Source organism: Leptonychotes weddellii, chromosome 4 (genome assembly GCF_054177405.1).
Source record: "Leptonychotes weddellii isolate Sample4059 chromosome 4, ASM5417740v2, whole genome shotgun sequence".
Taxonomy (NCBI): Eukaryota; Metazoa; Chordata; class Mammalia; order Carnivora; family Phocidae; genus Leptonychotes; species Leptonychotes weddellii.
Window position 1 is genome coordinate 169,995,117 of NC_138372.1, and position 18,722 is coordinate 170,013,838.

At 63.4% G+C, this 18,722-nt stretch overlaps 2 protein-coding genes across 2 annotated transcripts; one reads left to right on the top strand and one right to left on the bottom strand.

Annotated features, from left to right (window-relative positions):
* On the bottom strand, positions 1 to 13,713 carry EEF1D (eukaryotic translation elongation factor 1 delta; the record flags this gene model as incomplete). Its single annotated transcript, XM_081817156.1, has 10 exons — positions 13,645 to 13,713; positions 11,037 to 11,104; positions 10,022 to 10,036; positions 6,653 to 7,737; positions 4,832 to 4,955; positions 4,301 to 4,372; positions 905 to 1,004; positions 716 to 816; positions 367 to 585; positions 1 to 198 (listed from the first exon to the last, which is right to left on the bottom strand). Coding segments are annotated over exons 2-10 (1,929 nt in total), but the record flags the coding sequence as incomplete, so codon positions are not given.
* A 452-nt stretch (positions 13,714 to 14,165) lies between these two features.
* Positions 14,166 to 18,584, top strand: TIGD5 (tigger transposable element derived 5). Its single transcript, XM_081816659.1, has 2 exons — positions 14,166 to 16,675; positions 16,788 to 18,584. The coding sequence occupies exon 1, from the start codon at positions 14,225 to 14,227 to the stop codon at positions 16,172 to 16,174; it is 1,950 nt and encodes a 649-aa protein (XP_081672785.1). The 5' UTR covers positions 14,166 to 14,224; the 3' UTR covers positions 16,175 to 16,675; positions 16,788 to 18,584.
* The last annotated feature ends 138 nt before the right edge of the window (positions 18,585 to 18,722 follow it).

Below are 18,722 nucleotides of genomic sequence, written 5' to 3' on the forward strand. Positions count from 1 at the left end.
CACGTGCTCCTCGAACTTGGTGATCTCCTCCTCCAGCAGGTCGGTCCCCACTTTGTCGTCCTCCACCACACACTGGATCTGTAGCTTACGGATGCCGTAGCCCACGGGCACCAGCTTGGAGCCCCCCCAGGTCAGCCCGTCTAACTGGATGGAGCGCACGCAGGCCTCCAGCTTGGCCATGTCTGTCTCATCGTCCCACTGGGGGGTACAGGGGTGGAGAGGCTGGGTCAGGAGCCTGCAGACCCCAGGGAGTGTCCCCTGCTTCCCACAGAGCACAGCAGAGCAGGCAGCCCTCACAGGGCCCCGGGTGCGGCCTAGCCTGACAGCCCACTGGGACATGGGGCGGGGGAGAGGCGCGCCACTCACAGGCTTGACGTCCAGGAGGATGGAGGACTTGGCCACCAGCACAGGCTTCTTGGCCTTCTTCTCGGCATACTGCCGTAACCGCTCCTCGCGCAGCCGCGCTGCCTCCTTGTCCTCCTCCTCATCGCTGCCGAACAGGTCGATGGCATCATCCTCATCGTCCTCTGCGGCAGGGGCCGCCTTCCTGGCAGGGGGCTCCGCTTGGCGCATGGGGGACACGTGCTGCCATTGGGGAGGGAGGCTGAGGCCTGTGCCACCGGGGCCCCAGTGGGGGTGAGGGCCAGGAGCACCTTCTGCCGCCCGGCCCCCCAGTGCCCAGGCGGAGGGCCCCTGGTCTGAGAAGGGTACTCACCTGGGTCTGCGGGGCTGTGGCCCGATGGGCAGGCGAGCTCTTCTCCAGCACGCTCAGCCGGGCCTCCAGCCTGGAGACAGCCTGCTGCAGATCCTGCACCACTACAAGAGCAAAGGGGTTGCCGGTCAGAGGGCAGGGAGGCCAGCGGGGGGCGGGGGGGCGTCCCACCCATTAGGCCCAGGGACTCACCGCCTCGCAGGCTCTGATTCTCCACTTCCAGGCTGGCGATCCGGACGGCGAGCTCACTGTGATCTCCGCTGGGTCCACTGGAGGCCCCAGGGCCCGAGCTCTGTAAGGCAGGGGGAAGGTGAGGATGCGGCACCCCAGCCTGCTCCCGGGGTCTCCCTGTTCACAGCCACTGAGAACCAGAACCCTAACATGGGGGGGAGACCTGCTGGACACTAGGAAGACACTCCTGTCAGCCCCGCTGGGTCCACTTGGGATATTCCAGCCCCGAAAGTGGGGAGGAAGCCCTGTGAGCATGAACCCAAGCAAGAAGCACAGGGCCCAGAGGAGCAATGGCATGGAGGTGGTGCCCACCTGGAACCCACAGCCTGGCTGTCACTGTCCCTCAGGGCAGGAGGAAGCAGACCGCATACAGCCCTGGGACAGCCTGGGCCACAGTGGGGCCGGGCAGCACAGCTTGGAACTGGACACAGGTGGGAAGGGGGTTCAGGGGCCAGTGAAGTAGGAGAAGAGAGCTTTCCTAGGTACGTGCAGCCACTCCATAGCACCTTGCCTTCCCTAGGCCATACACCGGCCACCTGGCTCATGGAGCTGGCCCTCGAAGGCTCTGGGTGACCCGGGGCACACAGCTGCCTGCCAGCCTCCCTTGGATTCCTCCCTGACTGGAAGCCCCTCAGCAGGGCACCACACCTCAAGCCCGAGTTACACCTCAGGGACCTACACATACACCCAACAGAGCGGACAGGAGGACAGAGTGTACCTGGCCCTTTCGTGAGGGCAAGCCCCACGGCCTCCTCCTCTGCTCAACACACCCCCAAATCACAGGCAAGCTAAACGTCCCCAGAAAGGACAGGCGCCCGGCTCCCTGCTGGGGGTCAGTGAGCAATGCAAGGCCAATGCTATCTATCCCCTGTGACCCACTAGCTCCCACATCTGGCTCCTAGCAGACCCAGCCAAAGGCAGAGACCGGGCGCCATGCAGCTGGGGCAGGATACCGGCACCAGGGTGGGCTCTGCTCATGGCACTCCGCTCCTTCAGCTCAACCCCCTCGCTCCGCCAATGGAAAACTGTGCTGGACTCGCTCACGCCTTGGCCGCCACCACCTGGCATGTGGCCTCCTCTCCAGCCTGTTTCCCCAGCACTCAGCTCTCTATGCCACGCTCACTAGCATTTCCCCACAGTTTCCATCACACAGGGACGAAATCCTGACCACCCTCCTCCTGTTCTACCAGCCCACACACCCAGGCCCGGCTCCCATCTCCGCAAGCTCCCCCCAGCCGCCTCTCCTGGGGGCTCAGTACCTGTGAGCAAACGCATCCGGGCCCGGCCGCAGGCTGGTGCCTCAAGCCTTTACCCTGGTGTCACCACTGAGTGGGGACTGCCTGCTGACAGGTCCCAAGGGTGCAAGCTCCAGGCAAGGCCCCACCTGGCACAAGGCCGAAGTGGTGGGCAGAGACCACGGTGCTGGCGACCACTGGGTCAACCGCCACTGGGCCCTGCATGCCCTCAAGTCTCTCACCGAAGTCTATGCCCTGGAAGACCTCACCCACCCCGACTCTGACCCAGGCAAGGAATGAGGATGCCAGGCAGTCTAGGGCCCCCAACCCCAGCCTGTGAAGCAGACCTAGGCTACCCCGTCTAGTCCTGGCCTGTGACGGTGGGCCACAGCGGACAGTGCCACCTTTCATCCCCACATCCAACCCTGCCCCTGGCACCATACACAATTCCCAGGGAGCTCTGGGTTCTGAGGTCACAGTGGCTGCTGAGCTCTCTCCAACCCAAATCCAAGCCTGGGGCTGGGCCAGCAACGTCCTTCCTGGGTCCCTGTTAGTGGTTGAAGGACACTCCTCTGAAGTTCCCACCACTATCACAGAACAGGGGCTTATTTGGAGATCGGGCTTTTACAGTGGTAATCCAGTTATAATGTGGTCATTAAGGTGGCCCTAATTCTGACTAGTGTCCTCATAGAAGAAAATTTGGACAGACACCCGGAGGGAACACAATGTAAAGACACAGGAGAACGAGGGCCACGCACGTGCCCAGGAGAGGACTGAGAACCTGCCCACACCTTGACCTTTGACTTCTAGCTTCCAGACTGAGAAAATAAAGTATGCTTATTTAAGCCCCTGGTCTGGGGTGCTTTGTTACAGCAACCCCAGCAAACCGGCCCCCAAGTCCTAGCAGGACGCCCACATGCTTTCCCCAAGACCAGGACACAGCAGTCAACCCCCAACACAGCCAGGGCACTCTGAGGGCCAGAGGAAGAGTTCCTGCAGCCCAAGAACCCCCAGGGCAGCTGGCCCCGGAGCTGCTTAGCTCCCCAGCCCTGGCCTTCCAGGGGCTGGAATCCCGCACGCTGGCCTGGTTGCAAGGCGACAGCAAGTGGGGGCCAAGCATAAAGCAGTGGCAACAGCCCCTGGGGTTTGTCGAGAGCTGTCCCGCCCAGCCGTGGCAGGCAGAGGCTCCCGAACTTGCCCACGTGCTAATCCCCAAAGCCAACAAAACGATGACCTCAGGTGGCAAAAGGGACGCTGCCCACAGGACAAAGTGGAGGCTCTGCAGACAGGGAAATGCTCCTGGGTTATCTGCGCGGGCCCCGTGTCAGCGAGAGGCAGAGAGAAGGAGACATGAGATATCGCTGGGGCCATGGCACAGCCGGCTAAAAGCCACAGGCCAAGGGATGAGGGTGGCTTCTTCAAGGTGGGAAAGGCAATGAAAGAGAGTCTTTCCTAAAGTCTCCAGAAGGAACACAACTCTGATGATACTCCGCCTTCAAGGACAGGGTACCACGTGTCCCAGAGGGAGAATGAGGTCCTGACTCCCCCGGCTAGGAAGGCAGAGAAGCAGGTCTGTCTCCTCCTAGGGACACACCTGCCCAGCCAGGCTGGAAACAGAGCTGGACATGGACCTGTCCTCCTCTCTTGATCCCATCTGGGACCTGGAGGCTGAACTGGGCTGCACGGCCCCTCTCTGGGCCTCAAAGTCTATCATTTGGCCTCCACGCAGCCCGTGAACCCATCTCTCTGGGGAGGCAGGGCCTAGGGAGCAAGAGAAAGGGGCAGCAGATGCCACCGCTCACACTCCTCCCAAGCAGGGTGCAAAGCAAGGAGGCCGCCCCCAGGCCTGCGCCTGCAGAGTGCACTGGAGGACCACGGTGTTGGCCCAGGGATGGCGCTGAGCGGCAGTCAGGGTGAGCGCAAGAAGGCGTCCTGGGCGACCGCCAGCAAGCAGGCGAGAGGCACAGCAAGGAAGGCTTCTGTGGTGGTGGGAGTGTAGGTGCCCGTCCCAGCGGGAATCCAGCACTGTACACCTCGCCCTAACTTTGTCCCGAGGGCCAAGTGCTCGCAGCAGGACTGGGGGCAAAGTCAGACATGCCAGTGCGAGCCTGCAGGTACTCACGCCGGCCAGGGATTTCTGGATGTTTTCTCTGGCTCTTGCAATGTCTCGAAGGATCACGCTGGCGCCGTTCTCCTGTACAGACAGTGCAGAAGAAACCAGTCTTTTTTTTTTTTTCATTAAAACAATTTTAATTAAAAAAAAAGAGAGAGAGAGAAACCCTCCTATGGAAAGCAAGCGAGCAAGCAAGAGCTGTACAGAGTGAAAGCTCAGCGGGACGGCAAGGAGCGCAAGGAGCTTGAGTCTGCCAGTCTTGTAGCCGTGACAACAGGGCCTGAGGGACACCCAGTCTGCAGGCCCAACCCAGGCCCACACCATCCTGATGGGCACCAGCGTGCCCACTGGTCTGAGGTGGTGGAAGTGAACAGTCTGCCCCGTGCCATCGCGTGAGCAGATCCAGAACCCCAGGAGCCATCTGGGGCCACACCTCCAAAGACCCCACCACCAGCACCTGGAGCAGAGCCACCTGGGCCCAACATGCCTCTGCCCTCCCGATGCTGGCACAGTCCCCCAGTGCTCCGAGTACATCCCTACCTGGCGCGAGGAGCCAGCCACAGGCCCGTTCATCTGCTCATAGAATTTTCTTTCTGCATCGTCATATTTGAACTTGTCAAACCAGATCTTCTCGTGCACTAGGAAGTTTGTAGCCATTTTCCTGCTGGAAAGGGGAGGAGAGACTAAGACAGTCGGCTGGAAGGAAAGGGTGCATCTCTGAAGGCCCTAGGCCTGGCCCGCACGAGCGCCCCACCAACAGCCCAGAAACCAAGGGTACAGGGGGATCAGGGGTCCGGGTCAGAGCACAGGGGGTCTCGGCATGGCTGAACCAGCCCCCCCACACCATCCCTGCTCCCGCCCCTTTGGTCCTCAGGTTGGCAGTTCCCAGGCTTGTCCCCAAGACCAGCGGCTCTCAAACTGGGGCGAGGAACTTCTGGGGGTCCCCGGGGTCCTCCCGTTCCAACCACACATCGGTGCAAGGCTCAATTTATGTCCATCAAACAATTCACACCAACAGACAATGCAGAAGCAAGCATAAGAATCCAGCTGTCTCCTGTTAAGCAAGACACTAAAGAGATTTGCAGAGAATGTCGATCAAGGCCACTGCTCACTGAGCTGTTGTTTCGGGAAAACCATCATTAAGAACAAGTCGTTAACAGTTAACAAGGAACAAACTTTTCAACGAATAAAGTACTTTCAGGATTTCTGTTTTCTGTGCTAACGTGGCAAAAATCGAGATATAAGAGCTCTTTGGGGTCCGGAGGCCAGTAAGCTCGAGAACTGCAGCCCTCCACCAGGAGCCACACTAGACCTGCCTGCCCTCCTCCACTGAGCACAGCCCCTCCTGTTCCTGACCCAGGGCCACAGAAATGGACCCGATGTCACCACTTCTCTGTGCCGAGGGCCCCAGGCTATCACTGGACCTCACCAAGTGCGCCCTTGGTGACAAGGGGGCTGGGTCCCATGACTCTCCTCCACCCACCCCTGGAACCCCGTCAGGAGGAGCCAGGCCACTATAGACAGTTTAGCTCCGTGCCCTGCCCCCCCACAATGCCAACAGGACACAAGGGGTCCCACACCCTGTCCCTCACACCAAGGTTTGGATTCTGTCAAACCAGCAAATCCGACCCCACCGAGGAGGTGCGGGGCTGCTGACGGGAACGCGGGGTTGGGATGGTGTGGCTTCCCTGAGGCCTGGCCCGCACAGCCACCCACAGCCCACACCCTCCCACTGCCACACATGCCATCTTCCCTCAGAGCCGTTCATCTCTGCCCAGCCACCCACCTCTACCCCTGCCCTTCTCCAGGCTCTGGCATCCAAGGACCACGGCTGGTACCACACAGAACCATCCTGGGGCAAGCCCTGGGTCCCCAAGCTGAAGGCAAGTAAGCCTCGTCCAGGGTGTCCTTCAGACCAAGTGGCTCAATGGACAGTATGCTGGTGTCCCAGAGACACTCACCTCACCTTAGAGGTGGTTCCAGACGCGGGAGGCAGGAGGGACGTGCCGGTTCCCACGCCTTCCCCAGTGGGGCTCGGGCCAGGAGCCTTCAACACTCCCCGTGCCCTGACCTGTGACAGCCACAAGGGACTCTGGGAGTTGCCCAGTCCAAAGGGAAACCCTACACAAGGCAGACTTGGCCCCGTGCTAACCCCTTCCCACCCCCAACAGCCCCAAACCTTGGAGGTTTTTGCTGCGCTGCCCCAGGAACTACCTCTGCCCAACCCACTCCCGTATCCAACTTAGCCGGGTCCAGGAGTGTCGGGGACAGCCACGCCGGGGCGGGGGTGGGGACAAGAGCAGGCAGGGCCCCAGCCCGGGGAAGCCCCGGCCAGGAACCCGCACGGCATGTTTCTCCTACTTGGGTCTCAGGCTGGACATGGACGGGCCAGGCCGGGCACCAGGTCGGTGAGCCAGGGAAGCAGCTTCGAGGCGCCAGGCCATGCGGAGGGCCTCAGCAGCGTGGTGACGGCACTCTGCGCTGTCATAGGCGGGCTTGCTGAGCCAGGGGGCCTCGGCGTCCTTGTGCAGGAAGTACCAGTAGGGCAGGGCAGAGGAGGCCTCCCCATCAACCCGCCGAGGCCCGGCCCGCTTGCTTCCCACGGCGTTTCGGCCTCGCCGGTCTCTGCGGCCCCGCCGGGCCCCCTCAGCCTGGCCCGCTCGCTCCTGCAGGCGCACCTTCCCGGGGGGGTGGCCGTCAAACATGGCCTCGTAGAAGCCCCTCTCCGCTGCGTCATACTGGGGCTTCTCCAGCCACACCTCCTGCACCAGCGCCTGCAGGCTGCCCCGTGGGGACTGGCTGTCGGCCAGGGAGCTGCGCTGGTGGGTGGGCGCCAGGTCAGGGGCGGCTGCCTGCTGGCCTGTGTCAGAAGCCCCCTGCCCGCCGCTCCCGTCGGCGGCCAACAGCAAGGCTTGAGACCATTCCACAAACGCCCGTTCGGCCTGGTCGAAGGAAGCCTTGTTGACCCAGATGCCCCAGGTCACGTGGTGGCAGGCCACCTGGCTTCCGTGCGTGCAGGGGCCCCGGGGGGCCGGGGAGGCTGGCTGGGCGGCCGCATCTGCCAGCCTCTGGCGGTACGAGCTCTCTGCCTGGTCAAACATTGGCTTGTCCAGCCAAACGTGGTCGGCTGAGAGGCCCACGAGGGCCAGGTCTGCCTGGCCGAACCAGCTCTTTGGGGAGCGCTTCCTCTTCTTCTGCAGAGGCTTCTTTCCGTCGTGGCTCTTCCTGGGGTCCCTCGTGCTGCTGCCGTCAGGGGCATCGGCCTCCTCAGCGTCCTTGGCCTCCTCCGGCCCTGGCCCATTCACGGCTGGCCCCTCAGCCGGGAGCTGCTGGGTGGTGGCGGCTCGTGTGGCCTCCTGCTCGTAGAAACGCCGCTCGGCCTCCCCATACTTCTGCTTGTCCTCCCAGACAGTCTCCAGGGCACAGGAGGCTTTCCCGCTCCTCATCTTCCGCACAGCGTTAAAAAGCAAGCACAAGAAGGCAGTTGCAACACAGCGGGCCACGGGAGGATGGCGCCCCCACCCCCCTCCTCAGCCTGACTCTTGGGGCTGGCTGGGCCAGGGAGGGCTCCCCAATGGGGGTGCCATGCGGTAACAAGCAAGGACTTAGAGTCAAGTCCACAGGAAACTCAGTAAATCAAAAAACAAACACGTCTGTGTGTGTGTGTGTGTAACTGTAAAATGAATCTTTTCTTAGGCACCCAGGCTCTGCACAGGGGTCTAGACAACACTGTTTCCAAACTTCAGCATCCACAGGGAGCTGCTAAATAACATACAGGGTGCACTCAGTTAATCCGACTCTCACACACAACAACAAGTAATTCTTAGAATCAATATGTTCCATGAAACACGACATTTGTGCTGAAAAATTACTCATTGCTTGTCTACAATTTTAACCTGACGTCCTTTGATTTTGCTACGTTTGGCACCTTGCCTGCCACACTGGTGCTTCCAGTTTCCAACAAACACGCATGGCGGTCTCTAAGGACGCCCTCCACCCCCCCCCCCCGCCCTATAGCACTGCACACCCACCACGGGCCACACCACCATCCAAAGCAGCACACGCTCCAAGGGGAGCTGCCAAGGGTCTCAGATGAGGGACAGCCTCTCAGGGGGCAGCTGGGAGCAGTGGGTGGAGGGCCTGCCTTTGCAGGGCCACATCGGGGAAGAACCAGGCTCCCCATCAGCTCACAGCTCTGGCCATACCTACAGCTAGAGGGGGCCACCTGAGACTCTCTGGGCCCTAGGGTGTTAGGACGCCCTTCCCGCCTTTCAGTGCCATCTGACGTAAGGGGCCCCATCACCAGGATTGTGGTGGAAGACAGGTTGGGGGCTCTGTGTCCCATCTGCTACGGTGGACAAGCCCCCAGCTTCTTAGCTAGAGGTGGTGTTCTCTCCAGCTTGGAGACCTCGGTCATCTGAACTGAGGGGTCAGGGCCGCTGCCACCACCGCAGCCTCTGGCCGGGAGCGGCTCAAGCCCAGAAAGGCCCAGAAGCCAGTCTGCTCTTAGGGCGTACCTAGTGGTCTGAGCTCACACTCAGCTGGCTTCTAGGGGAACGGCTGTCAGCAGCAGAGAGATCCCTTCCAGCCACAGATCCGACTCCGGGCCCTGCTCCCCCAAAGCAGAAGTGTCCACACCGACTGCCCAACACCCAGAAGCTAACTTGCCAGGGGGCTGAGCAGGGTCCCCTCGGGTCATCCCCGCCGTCCCCCGCTTCTGTGGGGTCATGCAGTGTAGCCTATGTGAGGGCAGCCACCGGCTGGGCCCTCATCCCCAGGAGACAAGGTCTCCACCGGGAGGACAGCAAACCCTCCCACCACTTGTGCAGGATCAGCATCCCTTTCCTGACAGCCCAATCAAAACTGAAACCTGCTGCTCATTACCCAGTGGGCCACATCAGCTGTGCACCAGGATTTGGGAGAAGAGCCCCGTGTACCGTGAGGGGACATGCTGGGGGCCTCTGATGGCTCAGGCTTGCAGAGAGCCCCGGGCCACCCCCTTGTGCCTTCCCCCCGGCCGGCAGTGGTGCTTACCAAGGCCAGGCTGGCAGCAGAGGCGGCAGTGGGAGGCAGGGGCGTGTGCCCAGGAGGCAAGGCATTGTGACATCACCCACTGTCCCTGAGGGGACGGCAGGCCAATCGGGCAGGGCGTGTCTGCCCTTCAGTCTTTCTGGCACCCAGCCCCTGGCAGACCCTCACCAGAGCAGCCCAGAGCTGGGTTGGTTGGGCCCCTTCAGCTGCACCCACTAGGCTGACCCCCAGGGTTGAAGCCCTGCCAGACCCCATTGGCCTAAGTGCTGTCCTTGACTCCTGTCATCTCACCAGGCTCTGCTCACAGCTCTGGGGCCGCTGCACCTCAGGGAGGGGAAGCTGCTTAAGACGTCTCAGGAGAATGAGGGATGGGGCCTGTACCAGGGGCCGGCTGGGGCCGCAGCTCCATGCTCAGCCCAGAGAGGCGGCAGGCCACTCCCAGCCTGCTCAGGGGCTGCCCCCTCCCTGGGGCAGAAACAGGCTCAGTCCAGGGAAGCACCGAGGAAGTTACCGAGATGTCCACCCCGCTGCTGCCCTACTCCACAGGATCAAAGCCAACTACGGCAAATCCAGCACCTCTGTGCTGCAGACAAGGGAACGGAGGCCCGGCAGCCGGGCCCCATGTGCTGGGACACGTGGACTGGGGGCTCCCTGGCTGAGGCGAAGGGAACGCTGCGGCAGGGCCAGCTGGGTACTTACTTTCACTTCGGTCTCCTAGGACGGCATGAAGAGAAAGCAGCAAGGTTAGAGGCAGTCAGAAAGGGCAGCACAGCACGCTGGAAGGCCTTTGCAGAAGGTGCTTGGGAAGGTGCCATGGAGGGGTGTGTGGGGCGGACCGAAGGCGAACACCCAGCAGACCCACCGCCCGCATCCCAGACGGCGAAGGAGTCCACCCCCTTGGGGCGGCGCCACTCGGCCGGCACTTGAAATGAGCAGCTCCGTTATCTGGAGGGTTGCCGTTATCTGGAGCCCAGGCAGGCCCCGGGGGACACCATCTGAGCACCCTCCCACCTGTTCCCACCTGTTCCCACCTGGGGAGAGGTCAGCCAGCACCCCAGTGCTCCCAGTACACGGATCCCTACCCAGCCCTGCTGTCATGCTGCCACTAAATCAGGCTGCTGGACAAGGCACAAGACAACCACGACCGGTCCACGGGCCTCAGCAGCCACCGAGCCCCAGGGCCTGTGCTCGAACAGGACACCGCCATCACACCAGGCTTGAACAAAGACAGTCCTCCCGGTGTGCACGCAAGGACAGGGCTTTAGCCCGATCACACACGGGAAAACGGGCCAGAAACACCACGTGCCGTGCCCCAAATCCAACAAAGGTGGCAGCCCAGGAGCTGAGGCAGCCAGGCATGGACCTGGTCGCCCTGCAGCCCAGTCACCAGAGCCCTGGAGATCCGCCTCCTTCCTCCAGCAGGAACTCAGCCTCACATGCAGAAGCATGAGAGCACCAGCGTCCGGTCACTGACAGGGACATCCCCGGGGCCCTCGGGGGGCGTGGCAGACACAAGGACAGCTGCCCCACAGGAGCATGCAGAAGGCCCTGGGCTGGCTGCCTGCACATGGCGGCGAGCCACCCCCACTGGTAACGTCACCCCGAGGCAGTGAAGCCAGTGTTGGGACCAACTACACCCACAGGGACCCTGGAGGACCAGGCAGGAGGGGGGTCCTGGCTCCCCCCACCCCCCATCTCAGATACAAGAGCCCACCTCTACTGCCTCCATCTCCCTCGTCTGAGAGCTCCCATGTTCCAAGAAGAGCTGAACTGAAAACCCATCTGTCCTAGGAGAAAAGCAAGTTTGAGTCTGAATGATCCCCTCAGAGAACACAAACGTGCAAGCCTCCAGCCACACAGTGGGGACCCCAGGCTGCCCGAGGACCAGGTGGACCCCCTCCCCTACCATCTCTCCAGACGGCACGGCAATGGCTAGCCGGCAACAGAGAGAAGCATGAGGAACAAACTTGAGGAACGCCAGAGCACAGACCCAGAAGGAAGGGGCCTCAGGTGTCCCCACCCTCTGCTCCTGAGGGCGGACTGAGCTGGGCCTGGCTACAGACGCCCCTTCTCTGCAACCATCCCAGCCTGGCGCAGTCTGCGTTCTGACTGCAGGGAAATGAGTCCGTGCCCCAAAGGGCAGACAGAACTCTTCTCAGAGCTGGGACAGGAACCTGGCAGCGGCCCCCCAAAGGACACTCCTGGCTGGAGGGCCTGGAAGGGAAGGGTGTGGCCCACCGCAGCTGTGCCCACCCAAGGGCCAGGTGCCTGTCAGTCCCTGTGAGCCTGGGTGAATGGGGAAGGTTTCTGGGAAGGGCTGGCCCCTCCCCAGGCTCTGCCCTCCACACCACTTCCCCATCCTCTGGACACCACTCCACCAGTCACACACTCGGAGGAGCTCTGCCCACCTTCTAGGGGAAGTGGGAACCCACATGAGTGTATGGGGAAGGGAGGGGTCTGCAGGCCAGCTGCATCTCCCCTGGGCCCCCAGAGTCAGACCGTGCTTCACAGCAATGCTTTCCATGGTACCTTCCGTGTCGGAGGGACAGTGACAAGCACTTGGCATGTCTGAGTGAACAAGGACAGCCGCACAGAGGGGTACCTGCCGCACAGAGGGGTACCTACCTCACAGAGGGGTAGCCCGGGACAGCGTGGCTCCACACGCAGGCTAGCTGTGCAAGGCAGGGATGCCACCTGCCTTTTGCAGGGGGAACTCCAAGCCCCACTTAGAAATATCAACCTGTCCTGCTGGCAGAAAGGGGGCCCCTACGCCATCAGATTCAGGGCTCCCACTGCAGCTGCCCGCATCACCCCAGGCAGGCACAACAATGTCCTTCAAATGCTTCAGCCTATCCATTCTATTCTGTCCTAGCTGCCAGAGCCTGGTCTTAGCTAAACCAGCCTGATCCCTGTGCCCCCTTCCCTCGGGGAGACCCCAGTACTGCACATGCTCCCCAACCTTTCCGCGCACACTTGAGTCCTCGTGTGTGCGTCCCCAGGCCTCACACACAGTGGACAACTGCAGTGGGGAAAGGAAGCCCCTGAGTCAGTGAGGGGAACACACCATTGCATCAGATGCCAGAGATAATTTTTTGGTTAATCTTTAAAAAAGAAAAAAAAAAAATCACCTTCAAGAAAACTGCTTTCATGAAAACATCGGTCAAGCACCTTTGCCCACCCTGGTAGCCTCACCCTGCTCCCCAGGAGCAACGCTGGGGAGATGGCCCTGCACCAGATCCTCCAGAGGGCAGCTGTCTCCCGCCCATCAAGGGCTCTCCCCAGGCCGTGAACCTCACTGCAAGCCCCACTCCAGAGAAGGGAAGACCCGCCCAGAGGGCACTCCCCAGGACTGGCAGGAGGCCCAGAACACTGACCTACAGAGGTGACAGGTTTGTGTGCCAGTCACTCCGTAAGATGATGCTGTCCACGGGGCTAGGCACAGGAAGGTTCAGGAAGCCCCGGATCCCATCTGAGACAGCCCACTTACAGGCTCAGGGTACCCAAAGAAGGGCGGGGTGTCAGAGCCGCTCCAGCGGACGCCTCCTAAAACATGTCCTTCCCAACCGCAGGTCAAGCCCACTCCCTCAGAGGAGGGATGTGCCAGGGTCAATTAAAGAGGTGCTCCCGCTCGGACAGGGACCCCCTCCCACCAAGTTTAGCCAAAAATTTCTTTTGCTCCGGGCTGGCCCTTCCTTCTGGGAACCCTGACATTCAGCCTCCATCCCACACCACCCCCTTGGCTCCAGGAGGAGCCTTTCCCTCTCCCTTCCGCTCAGTGCCGCTCTGTCTCCGGGAGGAATTACCCACACCCCTTCAGACACTGGCTGTTACGGCGCTTCCTGCCGGGGCCACCTTATCCAAATCGTGACTCCCGGGCACTCAGAGAACCGGGCGCGTTTCTTTCGAGTCACTCAGCAGACACGTCTTTGCTCTTTCTCGCATCCAAGAACCGTCAGGGTTCCACGAGGGTTGGGCCGGAGCCTGGCCCGCAGGCCCAAGACCCGCGCGCAGCAGGTACCCAACAAGCGCGTGCTAGACGAAGGAAGAACCCCCGGCCACCCCCAGCCCCCGGCCGTCGCCCCCGTGCCGGGGCTGCGGCAGGGCGGGGGGCTGCGGCGGGGTCCGGCCCGCCACGTGGCCGCGCGCCCCGCCCCTCTGCGCCCGCCGCACTCAGTCCCCCGCCCCAACGCCCGCACGCCGGCCGCACTGACGCCCCGGGCCCTGACGCCGCAGAGCCGCGGGCGCAGCCCGGCCCCCCGCCCCGGCCGCTGGGGGCCCCCGCGGCGCGTGCGGCTCCTCTGGGCGCGGGCTGTGGTACTCACACCTGCCAAGGACGCCGCGACCAAGGAGGAGGGCTCGTGGCGCGGGACGGCTGGGGAAAGGAAAAGGCGGCCAGGCCGCGCACGGGAAATGAAGCAGCGGGATGTACCACGCGCCGCGGACAGCGCACGCAGGGGAGGCGGCTCCCGCGCACGGCCCGCCTCGCCGCCAGAGCCCTCTGCGCGACGCGACACTCCCCGCGGCCGCAAAGACGGAAGGCAGTGGGAGACCACCACGGGGCTCGCTGCGTCCCCACGGGGCCGAAACGGGCAGCCGGGAACAGGACCGCAGCTCGCCCACCCCCCTCCGCTGCCGGCGCAGTGGACTCGTCGGGCTGGGGCGGGGCGGAAGAGCCCGCACTCGCCGGAGGACGCGCGGCGCGGGGCGGGGCCGGGTGGTGCGCGGGGCGGGGCCGAGTGGCGGGGCCTGTGCGCCTGCGCCCCCAAAGCTGGCGAGACAAAGGGGAGGGCCCTGCCGGCCCCGCCCCCAGCGCCCCGCCCCGCGCGGCCGGCCGGGCCGGCGTGTGGCCCTCGCGCCCCCGCCTCCGCCGCCGCCGTCACCGCCGCCGCCACCGCCGCAGCCATGTACCCCGCGGGCCCCCCGGGCGGCCCAGCTCCGCGCCGCGGCCGCCACCCCCTGCCCGGGCGCCCCGCGCAGGCGCCGCGGCTCCCCGCGCCCACCCCGGCCCCCGCCGTGCGGCCGCCGCCCACGGCGCCCGGGCCGCGGCCCCGCGTGGCCGTGAAGATGGCCTTCCGCAAGGCCTACTCCATCAAGGACAAGCTGCAGGCCATCGAGCGCGTCAAGGGCGGCGAGCGGCAGGCCAGCGTGTGCCGCGACTTCGGTGTGCCGGGCGGCACGCTGCGCGGCTGGCTCAAGGACGAGCCCAAGCTGCGCTGGTTCCTGGAGCAGCTGGGCGGCGAGGTGGGCACGCAGCGCAAGAAGATGCGGCTGGCCAACGAGGAGGAGATCGACCGCGCCGTCTACTCGTGGTTCCTGGCGCTGCGCCAGCACGGCGTGCCGCTGTCAGGGCCGCTCATCCAGGCGCAGGCCGAGGCCTTCGCGCGCCAGATCTATGGGCCCGAGTGCACCTTCAAGGCCAGCCACGGCTGGTTCTGGCGCTGGCAGAAGCGCCACGGCATCTCCAGCCAGCGTATCTACGGCGAGGCCGAGCCTCTGGCCACGGGCCCCGCGCCCGGCCAGCCCGTCAAGCAGGAGCCCGCGCAAGCCCCCGGCTCCAGCTCCGGCCCCCTGCCCGACCGGGCCCCGGCCCCGCCGCCCCCCGCCGAGGGCGGCTACGGCGACGAGCAGATCTACAACGCAAACGTCACTGGCCTCTACTGGAAGCTGCTTCCGGAGCAGGCCGCGCCCCTGGGCGCGGGAGACCTCGGCGCGGGGGGCTGCGGCCGGCGCTGGCGGGGTGACCGGGTGACCGTGCTGCTGGCCGCCAACCTGACCGGTAGCCACAAGCTGAAGCCGCTGGTCATCGGGCAGCTGCCGGACCCGCCGAGCCTGCGCCACCACAACCAGGACAAGTTCCCCGCGTCGTACCGCTACAGCCCGGACGCCTGGCTCAGTCGCCCTCTGCTGCGGGGCTGGTTCTTCGAGGAGTTCGTCCCCGGCGTGAGGCGCTATCTGCGCCGCAGCTGCCTGCAGCAGAAGGCCGTGCTGCTGGTGGCCCACCCGCCCTGCCCAAGCCCCGCTGCCAGGGTGCCCGCGCTGGAGGAGAGCGAGGAGACCCTGCGGCGGCGGCGGCCCGAGCCCCTCAGCCCCCCAGAAGAGCTGCAGACCCCGGATGGTGCTGTGCGGGTGCTCTTCCTGTCCAAGGGCAGCGGCCGGGCGCACATCCCTGCCCCACTGGAGCAGGGGGTGGTGGCCGCCTTCAAGCAGCTATACAAGCGGGAGCTGTTGAGGCTAGCTGTGTCTTGTGCGGGGGGCTCCCCGTTGGACTTCATGCGCAGCTTCATGCTCAAGGACATGCTCTACCTGGCCGGCCTCTCCTGGGACCTGGTGCAGGCAGGCAGCATTGAGCGGTGCTGGCTGCTCGGCTTGCGGGCGGCCTTCGAGCCCCGGCCCACTGAGGAGTGTGTGGGGCAGCCGGCCGGCCAGGCCGAGGACGCTGCAGAGCACAGCCGGGTGCTCAGCGACCTCACGCACCTGGCAGCCCTGGCCTACAAGCGCCTGGCGCCCGAGGAGGTGGCCACGTGGCTGCATCTGGACGATGATGGGGGGCTGCCCGACAGCTGCAGGGAGGAGGCAGGCCCTGGCCGGCCCCCTGTGCTGGCCCCTGCTGCCCCTCTACCCCCAGCCAGCCTACCCTCTGTCGTGGGAGGTGGGGAGGAGGAGGAGGAGGCTGCCGTGCCCACTGCTGGGGAGGCTGTCCGGGGTCTGGAGACAGCTCTCCGGTGGCTGGAGAATCAGGACCCCCGGGAGGTGGGGCCACCAAAGCTGGTGCAGCTGCGCTCATTGATCAGCATGGCCCGGAGGCTGGGGGGCATTGGTCCCTCTCGTGCAGTCCCCGAGGATGGGGTGTGACCAGGCCAGCCTGAGTGGCCCCCCGGCGGCTGTTCTCCTGCTGCACTTGGAGGGAGGAGACATGCACAGTCTTCCATTTCCCCTCCCTCCCTCCCCTGGGATGGCCCACCCCATGGCTCAGGGGGCTCCAGGGATCCTGGCCCCCAGGCTGACTTGGAGGGGCTCTGTTGTGGAGGATCACCCTGCTCCACTGGTCCCCCATTCTCCTGAGGGGAGCTAGAAGAGGGGCCCTGGGCTCATACACCTCCTCCCTGCGCAAGCACATTCGTGGTGTCTGTGGTTTTTGCCAGGGTCCCTTGCCACACACACCTGCCACGAACAACATAGCGCGCTAATCAGAGCAGCTCTCGGTTTTCTGGCCCTGGCCCTTACTGGGCTCCATGCCTGTCCGTACCTCCTGCCCTCCTCCGGGGTGGCCCATCACATGCACTGGACAAGGGGCCAGCACTCCTGTAAGTCTGGAGCTCTGGTGCTTCATGGTTCCCATGCCACAGCCATGCAGTCTCCATGCGGAGATCTCCATGCGGAGATCTCCATGCGGAGATCTCCATGCGGAGATCTCCATGCGGAGATCTCCATGCGGAGATCTCCATGCGGAGATCTCCATGCGGAGATCTCCATGCGGAGATCTCCATGCGGAGTCCGTTTTTACAGATACCCTGCCTGGGGCCCAGGGTGGTGTCTCATTCCCCAGCCTGGGGCTGCTCTTGGAGGTTGGCTCTATAGAGGCTGGGAAGGGAGGGTGGTGCCCGGCAATTGGGGATCCTGAGGTTCCAGATGCAGCAGCAAGTGTAGATTTCTGTTCTACTGGGATTGTTAGTTTTCCTTAAGAAAATTCCATTCCCAAACTGCTCTCTTATTCTATGGGGTTAGCAGCCTTCTAGACTTGGGCCCCTGGTGACTTGGCCAATGACTGAGCAAGCTCCCTGGACCAGCAACCAGGCCCAGAGCCACGCCATCTACCCGGAGCGGGCCTGCGATACTGACAGCCATACGGGGACAATCCTACAGTGCCTTAGTGCTCCTCCATTGGAACTCCTGGCACTGCCAAGGGTATGGCTAGGAAGCTGCTTCCCGTAGCCCCAGGGACTGGGCTTCTGAGTGGCTCCGTTTGAGAGGAGGAGGAAAGGGTTCATGTGTCACTGGCCAGCTCTAGGTTCAGAGTCCGGCGGTGCCCGGGCCTCCGAGGGACGGCCTTGGGGGAGGTGCTGCCCAGAGCGCTTGTGAGAGGCGGGGGCCAGGTCTGAGTGCTGCCTGCCTCCGTCCTCCCTTCACCCCCACCTGCCCCACATCCTCCAGCAGTAGCCAGGCGGCTGCAGGCACACGGTGTGTCCATGGGAGGGGGTGGCCACGCACTGCTGAGGCAGCTGGAGGGAGCCCCCAGAGCAGCTTCCCCACAAGTCTGAGAACATAAGTTGTTCCGTGGAACTGTCCCAGGTCAGAGTGTGTGTGTGTCACATCCATGTATCTCAAATCTGAAAGCTGAGGGAAGGTGTGAAGAATTTGGGAGCAGGGGCCCCCAGCTGGGGCCCCTCTGGCCCGTCCACTCACTAGCTGTCTCCAGCCTGTGCCCCTGCAGGCGCCTCTGGCCGTCTGTGGCTGCCGTCTGTGGCTGGCCCTGGGACTCTAACCCAAGCAGCTGGCATGGGGCTTCAGGAAGTCTTCCCTTTTGTAACATCCGATGGCAACTCAGGGACCTAGGGCTGGGAGGCCCTGGCCTCTGCTCTGCCAGGCGTGCCCCTGGGGGAGTCTGGAGAGGCAGACCTCAGGGCCCCCATGGGCACTGGGCAAGGGTGCACTTGGGACCCCAGAGTCTCTCTCTGCAGAATGGTTGAACACTCACAGCAGCAAAGCTTGCTGCTCTTCCCAAAAGTGGCTCTTGGTCAGGATCATCGTTAGGGCATCCAGTGGGCTTGGCAGTGGGCTGCGGAGGGGAGACACGTGGATGAAGACAAGCCGGTGTGCAGGTTCTGCTAAAACCGCCCTTGACCTGCATGTTCTGTGGGGATGAGACTAAGCTACAACCCTCAGAGGGAGCTGTCTGAGAGGCACAGCCTTGCCCAAGGGGGCTACATGCCTGGGAAGCCACCCCCAGACAGCCGGGGGGCTGCAGGGCACCATGTCGGCATGTGGTGAAGGGAAGAGTGTGCCCTCCAGGGACCCCAGCCCGGGTCCCAGCCCAGCGAGTCAGGATTGCCGCGGGGAGCCCGGGAGGGGGGCTGGGCGCTGTTTGTGCCCAGATAAGGGTGCCCACAGGCTAGCCTTGACTCCAGGGGCGTGTCCTTGAGGACCATGGGCTTTTGGGATGCATGCTCTGTTGAGGGGCCTTTTCACACCCATCCTTGAGGGAGGAATTCACCCAGTCAGGTAGGCCCAACGTGCTTTATAATAAAGGTTCATGTCAATTTCATATGCATCCCTGTTCTAAAGTCTTATTTTAATATATTTTTTTGAATTTTGGCAGATATTCTTATTTAAATAATCTCTACACCAAACGTGGGGTTGAACTCATGACCCCGAGGACCAAGTTTCATGCTCTAGTGCCTCA